At 42.8% G+C, this 20779-nt stretch overlaps 1 protein-coding gene across 3 annotated transcripts; it reads right to left on the bottom strand.

Moving 5' to 3' along the window:
- Positions 1 to 367: 367 nt before the first annotated feature.
- LOC122054627 (cleavage and polyadenylation specificity factor subunit 6-like) lies at positions 368 to 7274 on the bottom strand. Of its 3 annotated transcripts, none has more exons than XM_042616091.1 (3): positions 5122 to 7272; positions 1051 to 1834; positions 368 to 627 (listed from the first exon to the last, which is right to left on the bottom strand). In XM_042616091.1, exon 1 carries the CDS (start codon positions 7128 to 7130, stop codon positions 5262 to 5264), a length of 1869 nt encoding a protein of 622 aa, XP_042472025.1. In that variant the 5' UTR covers positions 7131 to 7272; the 3' UTR covers positions 368 to 627; positions 1051 to 1834; positions 5122 to 5261. The 3 variants fall into 3 exon arrangements, with proteins under 3 accessions (XP_042472025.1, XP_042472022.1, XP_042472019.1); XM_042616088.1 differs by having other exon boundaries at positions 1005 to 1834; XM_042616085.1 differs by lacking the exon at positions 1051 to 1834 and having other exon boundaries at positions 5122 to 7274.
- Between the last annotated feature and the right edge of the window lie 13505 nt (positions 7275 to 20779).

The raw sequence follows: 20779 nt of genomic DNA on the forward strand, positions 1-20779 counted from the left end.
TATGCCATTTGATTAATTCAATCAATATCTATTTAAAAAAAATACCTCTACTATTCCAGAATTGCGTGTGCATCGTTTCAACGAGGAAAAAAAGCATTTAATTGATATGATTGGCATTGAGGAGAGTATTACAAAAACAAATAATGACCATATTTTAGCAAAGACGCTGCCTAACACATCTAAGCCAGTTACAAAACTGTAAAAATAAGCATGAGTAAAGCAATATGGGTTACAAGGTAAAGTAAACAGAAATAAGAAAAGAATGAAGCCCACGGGGGATGATTAGTGTTAAAATCCATCATGCCATGCCTTTGATGGACCACAGATTTACTAACCCTGCATCTTGAAAAGCAGCTTGGACATCATGGATGGCAAATATTAACACAGCTGCATAAACTATGATACTGTTTCCACGCATAAACTAGTAAAGAGTTCTACTCAGCAGAGTAATCACACTAGTAAACTCCCAAACTATCATTTCTAAGGTCCCTCACTACAGAGTTCACTGTTTTTTAAAAAAAAAATTAAGTACCAAACATGTGGGAGACTAGTTGATTGCTGAAAGATGACTACAGCCTGCAGAGTCACCAGAAAGGTAGCTCAGGCGATAAAAGCATCTTCTTCTAGCTGCAAGGACAAAGAAGTATAAAGAGTCAATGCATTTTAAATTAACAGGTCCATCCAACCAAAAAATAGAAGGAAAATCGGAGATGAAACTAGAGAGAAGTTGGTGAGATGAGACTGATTGGTCCATTGCCCAATTAAATTTTCAAATACCCATAATAGTCTTAGAATTCTTTCAAGCGATAATCTTTACAAATTACAAACAAAATTTGCATATTCGATGGTCATAATAATTTAATGAAATATCAAGAGGCAAAAATAAATAGGAAAAGAAAATGCAGAAACACTAATAATTCAAAGGAGGAAAAAGAAAAGGAAGCAAGTTCAAGAGATAAAAGAAAAGAAAGGAAGATAATAAAAATTGGATCACCCTAATTTACCTTAAAGGAAACAAAAGATCAAAGGAGATTCAAATGACTAAATTACTTCTGAAATTAGGGAGTACATCCATTCTTGGTGCATCCACTAAGCCACCACCTCCCTTCTGATGGCGACGTGTTCTTCATCGAGCAGAAAACTGTGGCTGCTGGTCAGGCAGTCCAACTTCCACCTCCTCCCTTCCTATTTCTTCGACTAAGTGTTGCCTGATCTACAACCTTATGTTTGTTATCACCGTAGAGAAGAGTGCTCATCATCCTGACCTTGTGCTCGCTGTAGTGCAGAGATCTTGTGCTTGTCTCTGCCCACACCAACCGTCTCTGTTGTGCCGCACCACAGTGCCTCCTGCACAGTGCCATTGATCTTGTAGCATAGCTTGACTTCAGCTGCCAATCTCAGTGCAGAGCCTCCACCTCTCACTGCAGCCTCTTTGTTGCCACATCACAGCCTCAACCTCGAAGCATCTCACTGCACAGATGGCGACCTTGCTGCACTGTGTTCCAGGCAAAGAAGATATTATGTGATCTCTTCCATAGAATCCCTTAAGAACTTGGGATGGGAGAAAAAGGATTCTACAGGAACCAATCTAACTTCCTCCTTCCTCCGAGTTTTCAATGTGGGTAAATGGAGGAAGGAATCCATTTCCACCTTAAAAATTGCGCTCGTCCATGGAAATGAATTCTTCCTCCAGGATAAACAAGGCATAAAGGTCTGTTTACTTGGACGGAAAGTAAGGAGGGGAGACAGAAATATAAAATTACATATGAGACTTATGATTTTATGCATCTTTTGTGTCACTTCCTCCTCCCCTCGTATCTTCATCCAAGTAACCCTAACAAATACATCCAAGTGTCCATCAAATACAAGTACAATATTAAAGTGGAAGGAGGCAGCAAATAGCAGTACAGTTGAACAACTGTACAATGCTTATGCAGATCATATAAAAAAAAAATTTAACCATCTATTTAAGCTATTCATAACATTATACTAATTCTTGAAAATTTGATAAGTCACTAACATTGATAATCAAGTGAAAGTAATCTCTCAAACAGACCTTCAATGGAAAGCAGAAAAGTTCACACCAAATATAATCTGACCTTAAAAGTAGATTTAGATAACCATCCCAAAATCCAATTTTATTTCATATTCTAACCAGAACATTTTATAGAGAAAAATATTTTATCCAGACACCCAAGTTGATTTGCAGTTACTCCAGGATCCCAATTACTAAAGTAGAGCATTAGTAATTACAGGCCTTTCTGTTATTTATTTTCTTAAATAAAAAAAAAATACTGCTGTTATCCACTATCTTAAATCCTATTTCTTAGTTGTGTTTTTAATAATTGTTAATTTTATTAGTAGTTGGTTCTTATGTTGTCATCACATTCGTTATTTGATGTTAATCAACAATAGTTTTTTTTATCATTGAAAGGATAGAAATTTAATATCCAATTATTAGGGTATTTGCGATGTGTTTGGTAAATAAACAACTAATTCCTAAAATAACCAATCAAACATTAACCTATTCTCTAAATAATTTATCCCCCAAAATAATAATTAAAGTTATTTAACTCTCTACATGACAAAGTCAAAAATAGATCTTACAGCCAATAAAAAATTTAAGCTTTCAAATTTAAATTTTTGTAATTTAAACCACATCAGATCCTACAATGAGAAAATTCTAAGGAAATTGTCAGAATTTCAATTAGGGCATCATTTACAATAAGAATTAGGGTATCATTTACAATAAGAAGAAGAAAACTAACACCATCTTGGACTTGGACTTCAAGGAGCATAATCTCTTTTTAGACTAATCATGAGGCAAGAATATAGTGTGTGCATGTCCGTATTGGTCAGCCATGGAAAATGGAAATGATAATCCTAAAGCTCATTGACAGCAAAACTGAAGAATCATGACAAGTGACAAAGTCAACATTGTAAATTCAGAGGCTTGATGTCTTCCAGTAAGTTAGTCTATGCACTAATTTGAAAATAAACTAACTTTTAATGAAATTGATAAGCTAAATAGTCATTCATTAAAATTAATTTTTTTTCACAATATGCCTAGATAAAGTAGTCAATCAAAGCTTCAAAAGTAATAGTTATAAGATATATTCACGAATGGCCCTAGTATAAAATCTCAGTGTAAATTTGTTTTTTTTTAACATCCATATGTGTCTCACATACCAGTTCAGTTGAAACCTCAATTGGATGTCAAATATTTATAAAAAAGGACAAACCTTAGAATCATGAATAACTATAAATGAATAGATACTAATGAAAGTATCCAAAAAATAGTCAATAGTCAAATGAATGTCATATATTCTTATTTCTTGATTTTTTTTTGGTTTGATTTCTTCATTTAGCAAGGAGAATGATGTGATAAAAATAAAAAATAAATTTGAAGATATAATTAAGAAAGTTTAATTTTTATGTGTTCTAAAATTTGTTTAAAATAATTTGACTAAGTTACAAAATTAGGTAATTTCAATATTTATTTTCGAGAATAAGTTATTTAGAGAATATATCCTAATTACATTATTTATTTTAGAAATTAACTATTTTTTAACTAACTTTGGAAGGCTAATTCTATTTCCAAGATGAAGTCATAATAGAGCCTTTAAAAGGGATCCTAATTCATTTATTTAGGAAACCTTCAGTTTATCAATATTTCCTCAATTTAATAGTATCCTTCAGTAATAAATTTCAAATGAACAAAACAACCAGAATGAAATAAGAATGCAAGACATTCATTTGACAATGAATAAAACTATTAAGATTTCCATTTATGTGTCATTTTGTAACTATTCATGACCCTAAAGCAAGTTGGCCAAGAGAGTTTATTTTCTTGTCTACTAGTCACAATTGAATTTTCGTTGACTAGATATGAGAGAAACATGTCAAAGAAAATAAAGAAATTGCACCAAATTATTATTATTATTATAAAATGTTAAGTTAATATGATAAATTGTACTTGAGGCAACCAAAAAGAAAGAAAAGATCAATAAAATCACAATTTAATTTTCAATGATGAGAAGGATAAATGAAGATGTATATTCCTCATTAATTTGGAGCATCTAAAACAATATGCTCCTTGAAGGTTAAAATGTAGCCGAGGAAAAAAACCCTCTCCGCACTAGCCAACTATAGCTTCCTGATTTACCTCCTCACAGATGGTCGTGGGGCCGACCATGTGGGGCTGGGGTGGTGGATTCCACCTTTTGCTACCATTGAAGATTAAAATGTAGGTATTATTATTATTATTATTATTATTATTATTATACCAGGTATCCATATCTTATAACCCGACTAATCCTGAGGTAGACGGTCCGGCCCCACATTTCGCCACCAAGTAAATCTAGAAAGCGGGGTGGCCCCTGACGTGACTCCCCAACTTAGATCAATCGTCGTAGGTGTATCTTGCGTGAGTATTGAACCATGATTGCTTGAGAAATGCACCCTGCCTCTTACCACCATGCCTCTTACCACCACACCAAGCTCTGGGGTCATAGGTGCTATTACTATTGTTCTTTATTTGAAAAAAAGGTCCAATTGAAGATAATGAGACCACACTTAAGAGTTCAGTTTTCTTCAGTAGAAGAGAATGATGCAGTTATTTTTTTAGAAAAATAATTTTTTTAAAAAATCAAGAAATTTTAATTTTTATGAATTACAAGATTAATTCATATCAAACTAGGGATGATTATTTTGGGAATAAGTTATCTAGATAATAGGTCCAGGTTTGAATAATTATTCTAGGAAGTAATTATTTATTAAGTTTGTACTGTTAAATATATTTCCAAATTTGGTCATAATTGGGCCTTTAACTATGAAATGGGAGATATATTTAAGAGCACTTATATGGCTAGTTGAAAAGAACTGCTAAATCTAATGGCCATTCCAGGGAAATGATTACATTCTTATTATTCATTAAAAATTCAGGAAAATATATAACTTGAAAATATTGATGACTTCCAGTAAATAAGTGCCAATAAGCAACACCAAAGGATAAGCAACTCAAACAACTTACCTACTCTTTTGCATATGAAGTGCTTGTAAAATGCTCACAATAGCTATTACTAGCATCAACAAATAGATGGGAAGAGGAAGGATGCTTACTTCTTCAGTCAAGTGAATGAGCCAGACCCTTATAAGTATTCCCAAATTTAAGTATCTGGGACCGGCAATCAAAGCAGCATCTAATAAAATATCTATTGTGCTGAGAAAGTTGCAAAGAGGCTGGATTATTAAGGTGGCTGCTACCGCCTTTTTGAATGTTCAACCTCCCGTGACCTGCTGCGAGGCCTAGATGATCTTGCTTTGGTCCAATCATCATCACGCTCTGGTCCACGATCCCTGTGCCTATAATGGTCGCCATGTCTGTCTCTATCATCCCGATGCCGATCACCTTCTCGATCACTTTCTCGTACTCTTTCCCTATCTCTTTCTCTCTCCTTCTCCCTATCTCTGTCCCTTTCTCGCTCTCTATCCCTCTCCCTACTCATCTCCTTTTCTCTCCCTGAATCTCTTTCCTTCCCATCCCGGTGTCTTCTGTCTGGCCAATCTTGTCCAGAACCCATTTCATTCTCCTTTTCATTTCTTCTTTCAGGACCACCATATCGATCTCTTTCAGCCATCCAATCCTTCCCGTGGCTTGCTTCTCCGTACTGCTGATCAGAAGCAGCATCATCCCCATAGCTTGATTGATCTTCACCTCCCCAACCACCCATGTTGGGATTAGACCACATTCCGACACCTCCAGGAGCCAACCCCCGTCCAAAGAAAGCTGGATTGACATGAGGAGCCACGACAGGAGGAAATGGAGGCATCATTCCAGGAAAAGGAGCACCAGCTGCCCCTGCAGGGAATCCTCCAAAACCAGCAGCCATTCTCCCCATTGCCACTCCATAACCCATTGGATCAAATCCCTGACCAAGCATAGAACCAGGATGTAAAGCTTGTGGTGGTGGTGGAACCATGCCGCCATTTCCCATGATACCTCTTCCACCCATTGGACCCATCCTGTTTCTCATGTTATTCATTGGCCCGCGGTTTCCCATTCCACCACCTCTTCCCCAATTTCCACCGCCACCTCCTCCGCCGCCTCCGCCGCCTCCGCCGCCGCGTCCAAAATTGTTACCAACTGGAGGCCCACCACCTCCTCTACCCTTCTGAGGAGGTGCCGGTGGTTGAGATGTGCTTGTCACCTGTTGATTCTTGTTCATTTGGCTCTCACCCATTCTTCTAACAGAGAATGGTGAAGCCAGGGCAACAACACAAGGCCTTCCATTGAAAATATGTCCGTTCATACCTTCCTTGCAAGCAGTTGCAGCAATTGGATCGTAGAAATCAACCTGACAGTATCCCTTTGATTTTCCGCTTGCCCTCTCATCATAGAATCTAACTTCTTTCACCTGCCCATATTTGCAGAGCTCAGCCTCGAGCTCTGCGTCAGTGGTCCACCAATGGAGATCCCCAACAAAAAGAGTAGTCCCACCAGCTCCGCCACTTCCACCCGTGTCGCCTCCATTAGCATTGACAACAGGCACAGCATTGCCTACACCACCTCCTTGCCTCTGAAACCCCTCGTTCCCAAAGCCACCTCCTTGCCTCTGGAAACTCTCAATTTGGAAGCTATCGTTGTCATTAACACTCTGGATCTGTTGAAATCCACCAGCAGGATGGCCGATATCAGGCCTACCAGTCGGCACAGGTGGTTGTGGAGGAGGGGCCGCTGCCAGTCTTGGTGCAACCATGGACTCGTCGACTCCCGTGAAACCCTGTTCCTGGAAAGCTCCAGATCTAGCAACAGCACGCTCGATCTTTGCCTCTCCTGCGATACCCGGGATCTGGATCTTCTCTGAAGTCTCTACCACCAGCTGCTGCTGCTGCTGCTGCACAATCCGAGGCATCAGCGGTGACAGTGGCGGTGGGAGGGGTTCGCTTCCCTTCTCTTCCCCGGACCTCCTCACGTCATCTCCCCCGTGGAAGGTCTGATGAAACCCCTCCCCAACGTTGACATCGCTATAAAGGTCATCGTAGTCTTCGTCCTCCCCGTACAACTGGTCCTCGTCCTGAACGGCAGATATCGCCTCGTTCCGGTAGAATCCTCCGCTGCCGTGATCCATCGAGGAAATGGGATCTCCGGCGAACCCAAAGCGGCCAAGCGGCAACAAAACCCTAAGCTTAGGTGGGTTATCCGAGAACGGAGAAGAAGATTCAAGATAAGTATGCACTCGATCAAATCAAATCAAATCAACGAAAAAAGAGAGCGCTTCTGGTTAACTGTCGGAATATTTCAACTAAAATGTTCCACAATCTACTCCATCCCTAATGGGCGTCAATAACTGCGTTGAGATTCGTACGATCACGTGATAGACCAGATAGTTGTACGAACTCCGGTGCAAATTGTGGAAGAATTAGGGATGATAATTTCATCCGAATTCAATGAATAATTTGACATTCGATCCGAATAAAGGAGGATATGGAGAGAATTTTTATAATAGATATTCGGATAAGAGTATAGAGATGGATGTGGTAAAATTCTACCTATACCCTATCGATACCCTCAGCGGATGTAGTAAAATCTTACTCATACCCTATCCGGTACTATATATATATATAGATTTGATATACTGAGCGACGCTTTGTGCGTGACCGTGAACAACACGCAGACGTGACGTTGCCAGCTCGATTTCGCTAAAAAATATCATTTATTCTCTCTCCCCTTCCGCCTTCTATTCAAAACTGATACGTGGGAAATTCCCCCAAATTAAAATCTCTCTCACCGCTCTCTCTCTCTCTCCCGTCATCTCTGTCGTCCGTCAGACCTCGCGCTCCCGCCGGGAAAGTTTCATCGGCGTCTTCAATCTCACAGCTGATGTGAGAGCTTACCACCTCTCTCCATTCCCAATGGTAATTCGTTTCATTTTAATTTGTTATTCCCCACCGTTATAGCATATATATACATATTAGAATGATTAATGCTATAACGTGCAAGGGCAATGCTGACTACAAACACCTGCAGGCTACAGCCACATTTGCGTGTTAGCTGCTACACGTTGCAGCAGCTACAAACGTGAAGCAGCCACTTGATAAGTCATTTTTTTGGTAGCTACATTTTCTAGCAGATATTACCCCTACAAATATTTAAGTTCATGTATATCAACTTGATAAAAAATTATTTGAAATTATTTTTTTACTGATGTAGTGTCTTTTCTTCGCTTCTAAACGTTGCAACAACTACTTCACAGCAAACTGTCCTTGTAGCTGCTACAACTTGTAGCAGCTAACTTGGAATGGTAGTCGTAGAATGAAGGAAGGATTTATGCTACGACGTGCAAAGGCGACGCCTGCTACAAACCCCTGCAGCCAGTTGGACTTTCCATTGTTGCTACAAGTTATAACAACTACTTCGATAGTTAACTACTATACCTTGTAGCAGCTAACTCTCCATGTAGCTACTATAACATGTAGCAGCTACAAACGTCTGCATCCACTTGGACTTTCCTTTACTGCTACAAGTTATAACAGCTACTTCGACAGTTAACTACTACACCTTGTAGCAGCTAACTCTCCATGTAGTTGCTACAACTTGTAGCAACCGCTTGTTAAGTCATTTTTTTACTAGCTATATTTTCTAACAGATATTAACCCTAAAAATATTTTTTTAGCTATATATCAACTTGCTAAAAAATTATTTAAAATTTTTTATGTTGCTGCAGCGCCTTTGCTTTGCTGCTACACGTTGTAGCAGCTAACTTTCCATATAGCTTCTACAACTTGTAGCAGCTAACTTGGAATGTTAGCTGCTACAACAATGTAACAGCTCTTTCTTCGTTTACGCTCAACAAAATGTTACTCTGCATTTTCAACCAATAATAGATCATAACTAATCTTAGTTTTTTATTTAGATCAATTAAATAAGGTTATACATGTTGTAGAAGTAACTGCAGCACGTTGAAGCAGCTAGTCGTCAGAATATGCTACACGTTGTAGCAGCTTGTCAAGAGTGGCTACGACACTATGTAGCAGTTACTTCTGATTAACTGCTACACTTTGTTGCAGCTACTCCAGAATAGCTGCTACAACACGTAGTAGGTACTGCTGATCTCCAAATAATCTTTTCTCACCAATTACCTTTTTACAATTATTGTGCAAATATATATATACTGTGCAATTACATTTTTACCCTCATTGGCCAAAGGTTTAACCCCTAAACTCACCGTGTGAAAAATATTTCGAAAGAATATCAATCATAGTAAATCGATGCCCACACGGTGTCTTCGTCAATCAATCTCACCGCAACGACTTCTTTCTCATCCAAATCTTCGCCTCAATCGTAAGTACGTTGTTAGGGATGAATGTTTTGAGGCATCTCGTTTTGTTTAGGGTTTGAATTTTTAGAGTTTTGATTCGTCTCCTAGCTGCTACAATGGGGTTTAATGATTTTAGAATTTTCGGGTTTAAGATTATGGTTGAGAGAATAGAGTGTTTAAAAAAAGTTTATCTTATTTAAATAATTTTATTATATTGCAGGTCTGGATGTGTGAACATGTTAGAATAATAGATCATTACAGACAACATATCCTCCAAGAATATGCAGATGGAAGTGGTCAGGCTCCCATATGGAGATAATGAAGTCTAGGATCGCAGAATTACCTGCTGCCAAAATAATTACAACGTTGTAGCAGCTAACTCGATGGTTAAGCGGGCTTTCTACCGGTCTGCATAAAATTAATAGGAGTGGGCTTTTATCCCCCATCTGCACTAACTGCTACACAGTGTAGCAGCTGCTTATGAGAAGCTGTTACACGTTGTAGTAAATCACTTTAATAATGGATCTTGATAAAGTTCGACTTATAATTGTCTTTGTTATACTGGATCCTGATAGGTAGCTGCTACAACATGAAGTCTGGGTTATAGTAGTTACGGATCAGTAACTACTACAATATCAACTTGAATAAAATTAAATTTCACTTACTCCTCCCGTTGTATTTAATGTGTTATCTGGAAATAATTTTTCAGTTCCTATAATGGTGTATATGTCTACCACAAACTAGCTGCTATAACGTGGACCTCATGTTCTGTGTTCACGAGCTTGATCATTATTCATGAGTCCACTTGAATTTACCACTTCATGATATGACAACATACTTAAAAAATAAAATAGAAATAATATATACAAAAATAAATTAATTGGGTGATTAAAAATAACTGGCAGTAGCTGCTATATCATGTAGCAGCTACTTAGGAGTAAGATAACAAGGTGTAGCACTTATAAAATATATTTATGCCTTTACATGAGAAAATATTGTCAACAAATTTACATTTCGATTACATCGTAAGTTTAATATTGAACAGTGTTGTGAGCACCAACCAGCTTATATTATTTTCCACCTCCCTCACATCCTTTGGTCCTGGCTGGGAAAAGTTCTTCGAGGTGATCACCCTCTCCCTAATACACTCCTTGAGCAGCCTAACATCTTCAACATACACACATCGGGGCTAGACGCTAGTGGTCTCTTTAAAGAAATTCCTTTACGAACATGGAAGCTTTCACTAAATGGTGGAAGGCAATAAGACAGCTTTGTCCTTCTCCATTTGGGAGCAAGATACACTTCAAGATTTACTGAGGATGGCATGAAAGAAATGATGAAGGTGGTGTCGAGAAAATATCGTCAATCCATGAATAAGCTACTTGTTTTCTTTTAGATGTTATGAACGCCGCAATCCTCTGTTATATAGGAAAACAGTGGCATTATGCTATTAAATCTGGGAATAAGTGTAGTCATGAGCTCGCAGTTGCCCTTCTGACAAAGCATAATTATACAAGTAGTCACGAGTCATGATTTATGACAGCTATGACTAGTCATATGGGTTATGGCTGCTATGAGTAGTCATTCTAGGACAATCAAAGATTTATGCTACAATGTACACACCCTAACTACAACACGCTGTTAAAAGCAACTTGGACTGTTAGCTGCTACAATGTGGAGCAGCTATTTGGAAATTCAGCTGCTTCACGTTGTAGCAGCTACTGATGGGACTGATGTGCCCGCTAGACGGGTGGGGGGTGGGGGGTGAATGACGTCTCGTCACGTGCTCATCGGTTGCGTCTTGATGATGATATGCAGCGGAAATAAAATACAAGACTCACACAACGCTAACAAGTAGATTTACTTGGTATCCACCTCAAGTAAAATACCGAAAATATGCGAATATTAATAAGGGAATTTTTCGGAATTTTTGAAAATTTTTCGAGAATTGTTCGGAGCTCGTATGGACGAGTTTACAGGGATAAAAACAGGACACGGGAAAGCCTGTTTAGGTTACCCATTTAAGCGAGGAGAAGTTTGATTTTTCTTTTATTTTCTTTTTTCTTTTATTTATTTTCTTTCCTTCGTTTTCTCTGCCTTCTCCCCGCGTGCCCGAGGCTTCGCCGACACCATCTTCTCTCGTGCCCTAACCGCACGAGCGGTTCTCTCCTCTCCTTTTAGTTCTTCTCCTCTTCATTTCGCCGTTGCCCCCATTCACAGGAGACCATCTTCTCTTCCGACGTGTCGCGTGCCCTAGCCATCTTCTCGCCAAGCTTTCCTTTCTGACCCAGCGCCACCCTTGCTCCACCATTTCGCCGAGCGACGGCGCCACTACAGTCGACCACCGAGCCCTAGCGTCGGCCACCACTGAGCCCTTCCTTTGATCGCCGAGCAGAGCCCTTCTCTCTGCTCTAGCGTCGTCCTCCTTCCTTCTCGTCTCTGCCCGACGACACCACCCGAGCCCTCACGGCGAATTTGCCCTAGCCAACGCTGTGCCCTAGCTAGTCACCGACCACCGTAGTGTCGCCGGCCTCTCCTGTGCCCGAGCATCGTGCCGACGCTGACGCACAGCACCTCTCCGCCGTTCCTAGCAGTGATCCTTGAGGTAGGCGATCTAACTAGCTGTGGAATTAGGGATTTCAGTTGATTGATTTCCTTGTTGTGATTTTCTTCCTGTTCTGGACTAGGAGGAAGATCTCGGATTAGTTCTTATAGTATTTCCATATTAGAGCTTGGATCTTCACCTCTGTTCTTGATCATTCCTTTCTTGCGGTGGATTTAGGTCACAGTTGAGGTAAGTTTGGGATGTCGATTTTGCATCTTCTGTTCTTGATCCGAACAGTGTAAATCATTTCCAACTAAGAGTTGTTTCATTCTTGATCCTGTTCTGGACAGAATCTTTGCGGTGGATTTTAGCAGCAAAGCTTTAAAACTTCAGCAGCAACGATCCTTGCTATTGAGCCACAACGACTGTGGTTGAGGTAAAGTGTAGGAATTGATCTTCGTTGTAGATGATTGCTAGTTATGTTAGCAATAGTTGTTAACTTAGATTTATAATTTATCTAATGGTGTAATTAGGGTTAATGAAACTAACCCTAGATGATCGGTGGATTAGGAATTTGTTTAGCTATTTGTTTATAATTAACTTAGCTAAACTGTATGATTTACACAGGACTTTGACGCGATACGAGTATCTCGACGTCGGATTTGGATCGATTTGGATCTTGTTATTTGGAGGCGGGTACTTTGACTTATGTCTTTTGATATGCATAATAATGTGTTTAACATATAGCATGATTGTGTTTTCCATTTGTTTCGGTTGGTCACTACATGATCTATTACATGTTTGCTTGTTTACTCGTTATGCACTGCATGTTATTATTTACCTGATCATACCTGCTTTATAGGTAGTGACACAACCATATGATATATTATGTTCAGGACCTAGGGTTTATTTGATACCCTATTTGTTTGTGTTCCTTCCATCTGATACATTGACTTGTGGTACACCTTTTATTTATGCATGGATCTTGCTATGCTATTCATGATATTGCCATGTTTAGTGTCATGCATCATCTTGCATGATTGCATGCTGTGCGATTGTCTGCTCCATTATTGTTGAGCACATCGCTAGTTACATATATCTGTACACACCACCACTTATGGGTTAGTGGTATATCAGACAGGTGTGTGGCAGTTCTGCTGTTTGGCTCCGTTGGTCTGGCGACTCAGCGTGGTAGCCGGTAGACAGTTCCGCTCTGTTTGGCTCCATTGGTTTAGTGTAGCAGCGTTGTAGCCGGCAGGCAGTTGGACTTTGTTTGGCTCCGTTGGTCCGCTCATGGGTAGTGTGACTCAGCGTGGTAGCCGGCAGAGACTCTTCCCCGTCATTGTGTATCGGGAGATGAGAGCATTACGCTCCCCCATTTATTATTTCGGGGTAGGAGTATGTGTGTACTCCGAAAGCATCCCGTCCGCTCGGTCACTCATCAGGGGCAGTGATGTCAGAGTGCACGGTTGTCACAACCCTACCCACTCGAACTCACCATTGTGTGTGAGATGGCTGACTGGCGTCAGGGGTGACCATGTCATTGGCATCATATGCATGATGCATTTATTGCTTATGTTTGCTGCATTTACTTGCTGCATTTATATGGATGCATATGACTGACATGCATAGAGGATTATGACACCCTCGGTCTGACGACCCTGTTACCCTTATACCTTGGTCCGGGTTAGTACAGCTTTTCTCCTGCATTCCTCAGTTGCATTTACCTTTCTTGTATCAAGAGACTGTACGCATGATTAGTGTTAGTTGTTATATTCTTTATTATGCATATCAGTTGTTACCCGCTGAGCGTTGGACTCACCCCCGCCTCCGTTGTTATTTTCAGGTTGATGCTGTCAGGAGGCAGTTCCAGTCGCTAGTCCCCACTGCACGTAGTGCTAGTCCTCTGCAGACCACGAGTTGTTATTTTAGTTTTCTCTATCGGACTATGTCTTAGTCTTGTATTGGTTTTACTTATGGATCTTATATGGATTCTTATCGTTGATGGACTTTGGTATGATTTGGATATGTTTTACTCCATGCCTGCCTGGACGGCAGAAGATGTGAGTTTGTCGGATTTGAGCTTTACGAGTGTAGTTGAGTAGGGTTGTTTTGGAGTCATCGTATTACTGTTCTATTTGTTTACTACTTAATTGCATGGTTGTGTCAGCCAGAGGCTGAAATTGATATTAACTGCGTGGTGATTGTTTTATTATTGTTATTATTCCAGCCGCATGTGGCTGAGGTATATGATGCTGTAGAAAAGTTTCAGATTGTCCGCCGTACAGGGGAGATGCTGCCGAAATTTCTTCGGACATAGACTCCTCTGGGGCGTGACAATTTATTTGGTATCAGAGATTAAGTTTTACGATCTTTATTTTCATATTTTGGGATATTTGGGATAACCTGATTCCAATTTAGTTGGTATTAGAGCGCCAAAGTTTGACGATATTTGTTTGATTTTCGTGTGTTAGATTTTCGAGATTTATCTGATACCAATTTATTGGTATCAGAGCAGGGTGTGATACCTGCTTTTAGTATTCTGGATATTTTGTGCTAGCCCAAGTTTGTGAGTCAAACTGGGTAGTTATTTTGGTTGCACGGGTTTTCCATTACGTGTATGTTTTGGACTTCCGTTTCAGATTTATATGGATTTCCGGTGATTTTCTTGTACGGAATTCCGAGGTCAATTTGGAGACTGGACAGCGATGGAACATCTCCAGACAGCAATTAGGTATGATGTTATTTTGGTAATTGGTTATACTAGTAGTAATATCTGTAATATAATTTAACAGATATGAGGCGATCTACGCATATTGCTGCGAGACGTGGTGCTGGACGACCACGTACGAGGACCGCGGGATCTCTGGATATGCTAGAGATGCCTTCTGTTGATGAGCCTGTCAGCTAGGGACAGACTCAGCATGCTGCGGGCGCGTCGGGCTCTCAGGCCCCGATGGCTCCCTTAGAGGTACCTACCTCAGCTGCACCGACTGTATCCACCCCTACTGTATTTTCAGTACCACTAGGGGTACCATTGGCATTCCCGACACCAGCTCCAGCCCAGCCTATGGTGTACTCGACACCACCGCCACCTGGGCCTACAGTGTACCCGACACCAGCGGCACCTATGCTCCCAGTACATACGGTGTACCCAGCAGCACCTACATTAGGGATACCGGCTGCTCCACATCCGGTATCATTACCTACTGTACCTCCAGTCGCGGCCACCTATGTTCACCCTACAGTGCCACCGACAGCTTATGCTCCAGTTTACCCAGCAGCACCGGTAGTACCTCCTCCAGTTTATTCAGCGGTACCACCTGTAGCATCAGCTCCAGTGGTTCCGCCAGTTCCGACAGCCGTTCCGACACACCTCACTGACTTTGTCGCGGCACGAGCAAGGATTCCAGTGTTGGCAGAGTCGATGAAGAGTCGATTTACACTCTTCCGAGGAGACCGAGATCCGAGTGTGGCCTTGTCTTGGATTGAGACTATGTTGCGGCCCTTTTTCTATATGGCTTGCTCCTAGTGGGAGAAAGCAGAGCTGGCTGCTTTTCACTTACGGGATGCGGCCGACACTTGGTGGCTTACCCAGCGTTCCATCATCGGTGAGCAGAACATCACTTGGGCTAGATTCAGAGAGGCTTTTGAGAGCCGTTTCTTTCCACGAGCTTATCAGATGGCTCGCCGGCAGGATTTCCTGAGTCTGCGACAGAACAATCGGACAGTGACTGAGTATAATGCAGAGTTTGACAGATTAGCCAGATTTTGTCCAGAGCTTGTTGCTGAGGATAGTTCGTGTATGCAGCAGTTCATTCAAGGGTTGGATCGACATTTGCAAGTAAGACTTGCCAGTCTTGGTACCACTTCCTATCTGGAGACTTTAGACAGAGCCCTATTGATTGAGTCAGCGCAGCAAAGAGCGTTTCCAGACAGAAAAAGGAAACAGCCGGGTCAGACATCTGGGCAGATCTAGCAGCCTCAAGCTACACCACCGCAGAGCAGGCGTAGTCGGTCAGATCAGGGTACATCTGGGGTATCACGTAAGCCTCAGAAATCAGGGCAGTCTTCTTCAGGACGTTTCCGGTCTTCCCAGCAGAGCCGAAAACAACCCGCCAGCAACATTCGCTGTTTCAGATGTGGGTCCAGAGATCATGTCACTTCAGCCTGTTCTCTGGGACAGTCAGTTTGCTTTCATTGCAAACTGCCTGGGCACCAGAGCCGAGATTGTCCGCAGAAGACTAAGCATATGACTTCCGGAGGGTCTGATCATGGAGGACAGTCCAGTCAGTCCGGAACTTATCGAGGAGGGCGAAGAGCCCAACCTTCGCATGGCCAGCAGCGGAGTGCTTCACCTGCAGCAGCGGCATTTGGCATGCTTGGACAGGAGTACTCCAGTGCTTCCATAGCACCCCAGAGTTCTGTTCCGGGACTTTATTATCCGACGCAGGGGCAGTATCAGATGCAGCCTCAGCCTTTAGGCCAGTACTAGACTCAGTCCCAGCCAGCTGCACAGTATCAGTCCTCAGTGGCAGGCTTCTGCCCAGCCGCTGGCAGGGTTACCCCCTCCTCCTCCGCCAGAGACTGGTCGTATACATGCGATTACCAGAGAGGATGCGCAGCGAGCCGACGGATCCGTTTTCCGCGGTATGATTTCTATTTATGCATTTTCCACTGATATATTGATTGATACTGGTAGCTCGCATTCTTTTATATCCCGTACCTTTATGTGGGAGAGTGGTAGATTACCTACTTTTAGATTGCAGCGATTGACCGTCTCCCTACCGTCCGGTGATACTTTAGACGTCACCCAGGAGGTCAGAGGTTGCCCGTTAGACTTTGGCAACATGATACTTACGGTAGATCTTCTAGTATTTGAGATGGTCGAGTTTGATATCATTCTTGGCATGGATTGACTGTTAGTATATCATGCTACCTTTGATTGCCAGACGAGGGTGGTCACCTTCCGGCCTCCGAGCCAACCCTCGTGGGATTTCACTAGCATCAGAGATGACGGCATATCGATCATTTCGGCAATTCAGGCTCAGAAGCTGCTGTCACATGGTTGTCAGGGTTTTCTGTTATCTTTGATTAGTACTGAGGACAACAGTAGTTCGCAGCTCTCCGACGTTCCTGTAGTCCGGGAGTACCCAGATGTATTTCCAGAGGAGCTGCCAGGTTTGCCTCCCAGAAGGCAAGTGGAGTTCACTATTGAGCTGATTCCGGGGACCGCACCAGCATTGAAAGCTCCTTATCGTATGGCACCGAAAGAGTTGAACGAGCTGAAGGTTCAGCTCCAGGAGCTTTTGGATAGGGGATTTATTCGCCCTAGTGTCTCTCCATGGGGTTCTCAGATGTTATTTGTCAAGAAAAAGGACGGCACCATGAGGTTATGTATTGACTACAGACAGCTGAATGCAGTGACCGTCAGAAATAAATATCCATTACCACGGATCGAGGATTTGTTTGATCAGCTCAAAGGTACATCAATGTATTCTAAGATTGATCTGCGATCCGGATATCATCAGCTGAGAGTCAGAGACTCAGATATTCAGAAGACATCTTTCCGTACCAGATATGGTCATTATGAGTTTTTGGTAATGCCATTTGGGCTTACCAATGCTCCAGCGGTGTTTATAGACTTGATGAACCGCATCTTTCTGGAGTATTTGGATCAGTTTGTTATCGTCTTCATTGATGACATATTGGTCTACTCGCGTTCCGAGGAGGAGCATGCACAGCATCTTCGCACAGTTTTGGAGATTCTTCGACGACATCAGCTGTACGCGAAGTTCAGCAAGTGTGCATTCTGGCTATCCTCAGTCGATTTTCTGGGACACGTGGTCTCTAGCAGAGGTATTTCAGTAGACCCTCAAAAGATCGAGGCTGTCACCAGTTGGGAGCAGCCGAAGTCAGTTCAGGATATCTGCAGTTTTCTGGGATTGGCCGGATATTACCGACGTTTTGTCGAGGGTTTCTCACGTATTGCTATGCCGCTGACACGCCTTACCAGGAAGGGCGTGAAGTTTATATGGACAGAGGATTGCGAGACCAGCTTTCAGGAGCTGAAGTGGAGATTAGTGTCGGCTTCAGTTTTGGTTTTACCTTCTGGAGAGGACGGATTTGTACTCTACACCGACGCTTCTCTACAGGGTTTGGGTGTTGTTCTGATGCAGCACGGCAGAGTAGTCTCTTATGCTTCCCGTCAGCTGAAAGAGCATGAGAAGAACTACCCAGTTCATGACTTGGAGTTAGCCGCCATCATATATGCTTTGAAGATTTGGCGTCATCATCTATATGGTATTACATTTGAGATTCTCACTGATTATAAGAGTCTCAAATACATTTTCACTCAGAAGGAGCTTAATCTCCGACAAAGGAGATGGATGGAGTTCCTGAAGGATTACGATTGTACCATTAGCTACCACCCGGGGAAAGCTAATGTGGTTGCCGATGCACTCAGCAGGAAGTCCAGAGAGACTTTGGCTTGCCACCGAGGTTCAGTTACAGACTTGGTTCAGGGTTTCTCTGAGTTAGAACTTGAGGAGCAGGGATCTACAGAGCAGGGTACTCTGGTTACTATGGTTGCTCAGTCGTCGATCAGGACGAGGATCCGAGAGGCACAGGCTGGTGATCAGCATTTGCAGTTCATTAGTTGTCAGATAGCTTCCGGGCAGCAGACCGAGTTTACACGAGACGAGGAGGGTATTATATACTTCCGAGGTAGATTGTGTGTACCTCAGTCTCATCCAGTCTTACAGGAGCTACTTCAGGAGGCTCATCGCTCTCGATTTGCGATCCATCCAGGCGGGACCCGCATGTATCGAGATTTGAGGCGTTCCTACTGGTGGAACGGTATGAAGAAAGACATCGCGGAATTTGTAGCTATATGTCTTGTCTGTCAGCAGGTGAAGGCTAAGCATCAGAGATCTGCCGGGTTACTTCAGCGGATTCCTATTCCTGAGTGGAAATGGGAACATATTGTTGGAGCAATCCCAATGGTCCGCGGGACCATGTGTTTTGGTGTTTGGGCAAAGAGTTTAAGTTAGGTTCACCCTGTTATTTGATATGTGTACTTGAGTTGTGCAGGACTGCAGGTGACACATGTGACTCAGGTTGACAGCTTCAGGTCCGGTGAAGGATGGAGCATCCGAGGGACCATGGACAAGGTAGCAAGGACAATGGCCGAGGGAAGCGACTTCGAGGCATACGCGAAGGATGACATTGGAGACAAGCCGCGGGCTTGGATGCATCTGAGGGACGAGAGCCAAAGGAAGTAGGCTTGAAGGCAAGAGGTCAAGACTGCAAAGAAGAGTCAAATGAGTCGTGAGGGTATGAGTGCACGAGAGATTGTACTCGGAGTAAAATCCTAGGTTTAGGGTTTACTGTAGCAGTTACTGTAGCGCACTGTAGCAGTTACTGTAGCGCACTGTAGCAGTCGACTGGTGTATGGACCAGTCGACTGATGCACTGTAGCAGATAGCCGTTGAGAGAGTCGTTGGGCTGGCATCAGTCAACTGGTGCAAGGACCAGTCGACTGGTAACGGGCAAATCAGCAAGGCTGATTTCCCCAAGCTCTATAAGAAGGAACTTGGTATGGCCGGCCAAGGCGACGAAATTAGACTTGGTTAAAGCCTAATTAGTAGTCACCAAAGTGCTCAAGGTTCCCTTGTGTCCAAGTGTTGTTGGTGAGTGTTGTGGTGAGGTTTCTCCACCCACAAGGAGGTTTGAGCTAGCCGGAGGTCTTCCGGGGAGTAATCCACCGACGGATAGGGATCGTCCACCTTACGGACACGCCGTGGAGTAGGAGCTTTATCTCCGAACCACGTAAATCGGCGCGTGTTGGTTTGCTTGCTCTTTCTTGTTCTTTGTATTTGTATTTAGCTTTCGTATTTGTGTTTGTATTATTTGTATTCCGCTGCGCAACTAACAAATACGTAGAAAGCGAGCGATTTTGGGGTGTCGTCTATCCAACCCCCCTTCAAGCCGGCCACCGATCCTCCAACACATATCACTATGGACTTTGTAGTGGGATTGCCGAGGACACGACGAGGCCATGACGCGATTTGGGTAATCGTTGATCGATTAACCAAATCCGCGCACTTCTTAGCGATCCGAAGGACTGATTCCCTTGATCGATTGGCAGATCTGTATTGCCGAGAGATCATCAGACTACATGGTGTTCCGTTGAGTATCATTTTGGATAGAGATCCACGGTTTACGTCTCGTTTCTGGCAGAGTCTGCAGCAGGCCTTGGGCACACAGCTCCGTTTCAGTACAACTTTCCATCCACAGACAGATGGACAGTCAGAGCGGACCATTCAAACTTTAGAGGACCTGCTGAGGTCATGTGTTATGGATTTCGGAGGCAGTTGGGAGGACCATCTGTCGTTGGTAGAGTTTGCTTACAACAACAGCTTTCATTCGGCTATCCAGATGACATCGTTTGAAGCGTTGTATGGTAGGCCTTGTCGGACACCCACCCTCTGGGATGAGGTTGGAGAGGCCCAGTTGTTGGAACCTCATAGAGCTCAGCAGGAGGCAGAGTTGGTCCGTATTATCAGACGGAGGATGTCAAAGGCACAGGACCGCCAGAAGAGTTATGCTGATTGGAGACGCAGACCACTAGAGTTCTCTGTTGGCAACCATGTATTTCTGCGAGTTTCACCCACGAAAGGGGTGAAGAGATTTGGCCTCAGAGGTAAGCTGGCTCCACGGTATATTAGTCCTTTTGAGATCTTGGAGAGGATCGGAGCGGTAGCTTACCGGCTGGCACTACCACCGTCCCTGGCAGGCGTCCACGATGTATTCCACATATCTATGCTGCTGAGATACGTGCCCGACCCGACGCATGTGCTGGTAGATATTCCAGTTCCAGTTCAGCCTGACATTACATATGAGGAGGTTCCGG

The sequence above is a fragment of the Zingiber officinale genome, chromosome 1B (genome assembly GCF_018446385.1).
Source record: "Zingiber officinale cultivar Zhangliang chromosome 1B, Zo_v1.1, whole genome shotgun sequence".
NCBI classification, from domain to species: Eukaryota; Viridiplantae; Streptophyta; class Magnoliopsida; order Zingiberales; family Zingiberaceae; genus Zingiber; species Zingiber officinale.